Consider the following 2,670-nt stretch of genomic DNA (forward strand, 5'->3'; position numbering starts at 1 on the left):
AGATTTTATTTTAATTATAAAATTTTTTAAAGCATTTTATTAATCAATACACACCGTAATTTTATAAATATTTAGTTAACTAATACACAGTATAGTTTTATAAAGGTTCCATTAAAAACTTTCTTTAAAAACTTTAATTAGAAAAAAAACTAATTTATAACTTTTTTTAAACCTAATTTTTTAAATTATAACCAAGTTTAATAATGTAGTAACAAAATTAATATTTTTGCTAATCTAATTCCCTCCATTTCGTTTGTTCATCATTTTTTTTTTCTCTGTATTTGAGATGGTCATGACTTTCAACTGATCCACTCCATTGGACTACAGCTCCACATCACATTACACATCGTGGCTCATTTGTTGATATCGTCACAGAACAAAACCAACTTTATTAACAATAATTAAGCTTGATTAGTGAATGAAAATGAAGGCAGCACAACTATCCCAACCGTCCACGTCACCCTAATAAACAAATCCAATGGTCGGTCATTCGACAATCATTGCAGGACCCACCATGTACCAACTATTGGTCGGTGATGAGAATTTCTCCACCCTCGATTGGCCGGTCTATGTCACATCAGCCATACACGTGGTGAAATAGCAACAAAATGAAAGGTGGCTGCCAGTAAGGGGATCTTAAGAAATCAAGCTGTAACCGGATATAACCGGTTCATGGCTGTTCCATTAGACATTGAGACCTCCTATATATAATGTCACCAAGGGATCATCAGCTTCAGAGACAAGAGGGAAAAAGCAATTTTAAGGCTGTTTGAAATCAGGCTTAAAGGTGTAGAGTTAATTAATTTAAAAAATGGCAATCACTAGCATTGCGTTCGGATCTCCTGCAGAGGTCGGCCAGAGTGATGCGCTCAAGGCAGCCTTAGCAGAGTTCATTTCCATGCTCATTTTTGTCTTTGCGGGAGAAGGCTCTGGCATGGCTTTCAGTAAGAACCTATTAATTCCCAACTCTCTTTATTTTTTCTCAGCTCAATTTAGATTGATTACACATTAATGTTCTGGATATGAATTTAGTGCTGTAATCCTTCAAAGTAGTAAGCGCTGGTCACCACTGTCTGTACTGTTATAGGACACAACTGTACAAGTACTTGTTTTTGTTATGCCAAGTGCTGATAATGAGAGATTTTATTTACAAATAATCAAAATGATGGATGTTTTCCAGACAAGCTTACCGACGATGGCTCATCAACACCGGCCGGGCTAGTAGCTGCGTCGCTGGCTCACGCTTTTGCACTCTTTGTTGCGGTTTCAGTTGGTGCCAACATTTCCGGCGGGCACGTAAACCCTGCTGTTACATTCGGTGCCTTCCTTGGTGGCCACATAACATTCATTAGAAGTATTCTGTACTGGGTTGCCCAGTGCCTTGGATCTGTAGTTGCCTGTTTGCTTCTTAAGCTTGCAACTGGTGGACTGGTATGGATTTTAATTACTCCGTCGCTAGCTGTATATCAATGGTGATTTGTATGATATGCCTAATATGCAGGGTTACAATGGTTTATTTACTGAACCATGTTTAATTCTTTTCGTTTTACAGGAAACATCAGCCTTCTCTCTATCATCTGGAGTTGGTGTATGGAATGCAGTTGTTTTCGAAATTGTGATGACCTTTGGTTTGGTTTACACTGTGTATGCAACAGCTGTTGACCCGAAAAGGGGTGACATCGGGATAATTGCACCCATTGCTATTGGCTTCATCGTGGGTGCTAACATTTTAGCTGGTGGTGCTTTTGATGGTGCATCCATGAACCCCGCAGTCTCGTTTGGACCAGCAGTCGTGAGTTGGACATGGGACAACCACTGGGTCTACTGGCTCGGTCCATTCGTTGGTTCTGCAATTGCTGCCATTGTCTACGAGGTCTGTTTCATTAGCCCAACCACACACGAGCAGCTCACCTCTTCAGACTTCTAAGAAGATGAAAACATACATACTTTGGATGAAACAGGGTTGAAGGTTTGGATGATGTTGGTGTTGTTGCGTTGTTTATAATTCTGGTTTTTCTGTTATTATTCGATTCCAGTTACCTTTGCCTTGTTTTTCCTTAAGAATTTCCCACTTGTGCCAACTCGACATGGTTTAAGTGAATGCTTCCACTTCGATTGAGACAATTGCTCGGAAATTGATCCTAGATTTTTGTCTTGTGAAATTGAGTAAATTAAAGAAAGTACTGAAGTCTAAAACACTATTAAAAAAACTGTTAAGTGATCAGCCCAAACACAGTGGAAGAAGAGTAAATTTAGTATGGATTACAATATTCAAGTAATTGGCCAATCATTACTGGACAAGCCAGGTCAACTTGCCTAGACTATTTTGTAAGGATTCATGCGCAGGCTTACCCCGGAAAGCCCGTATAATTGAGCTCTTAATTTTTTATTTTTTTGTAATTATGGTAGCTGAAAAATTAAGATTTAAGATTTTTTTTTAATCCCGAAACCTGCTTTTCAATTTATTTTTAACCTAAAACACCTATAAAAATACTGTAGAAATCGTGGTAAGTTTATCTATGACATTAAAAATCAAAATCAACCCAAAATTAAAAATCAACTCGAGCTCTAATATGTTTTTTTCACGAACTTTAAAGGTAAACAACACCTAATATCAACTCCCCCTCATCAAATAAAACCTGTTGACACAGATATAATTCATTTTGGTGG

General features: G+C 37.8%; 1 protein-coding gene across 1 annotated transcript; it reads left to right on the top strand.

Moving 5' to 3' along the window:
• Positions 1 to 708: 708 nt before the first annotated feature.
• On the top strand, positions 709 to 2,124 carry LOC7489277 (aquaporin TIP1-2). Its single transcript, XM_002314165.4, has 3 exons — positions 709 to 944; positions 1,181 to 1,431; positions 1,553 to 2,124. The coding sequence occupies exons 1-3, from the start codon at positions 812 to 814 to the stop codon at positions 1,925 to 1,927; spliced, it is 759 nt and encodes a 252-aa protein (XP_002314201.1). The 5' UTR covers positions 709 to 811; the 3' UTR covers positions 1,928 to 2,124.
• The last annotated feature ends 546 nt before the right edge of the window (positions 2,125 to 2,670 follow it).

The sequence above is a fragment of the Populus trichocarpa genome, chromosome 9 (genome assembly GCF_000002775.5).
Source record: "Populus trichocarpa isolate Nisqually-1 chromosome 9, P.trichocarpa_v4.1, whole genome shotgun sequence".
NCBI lineage: Eukaryota > Viridiplantae > Streptophyta > Magnoliopsida > Malpighiales > Salicaceae > Populus > Populus trichocarpa.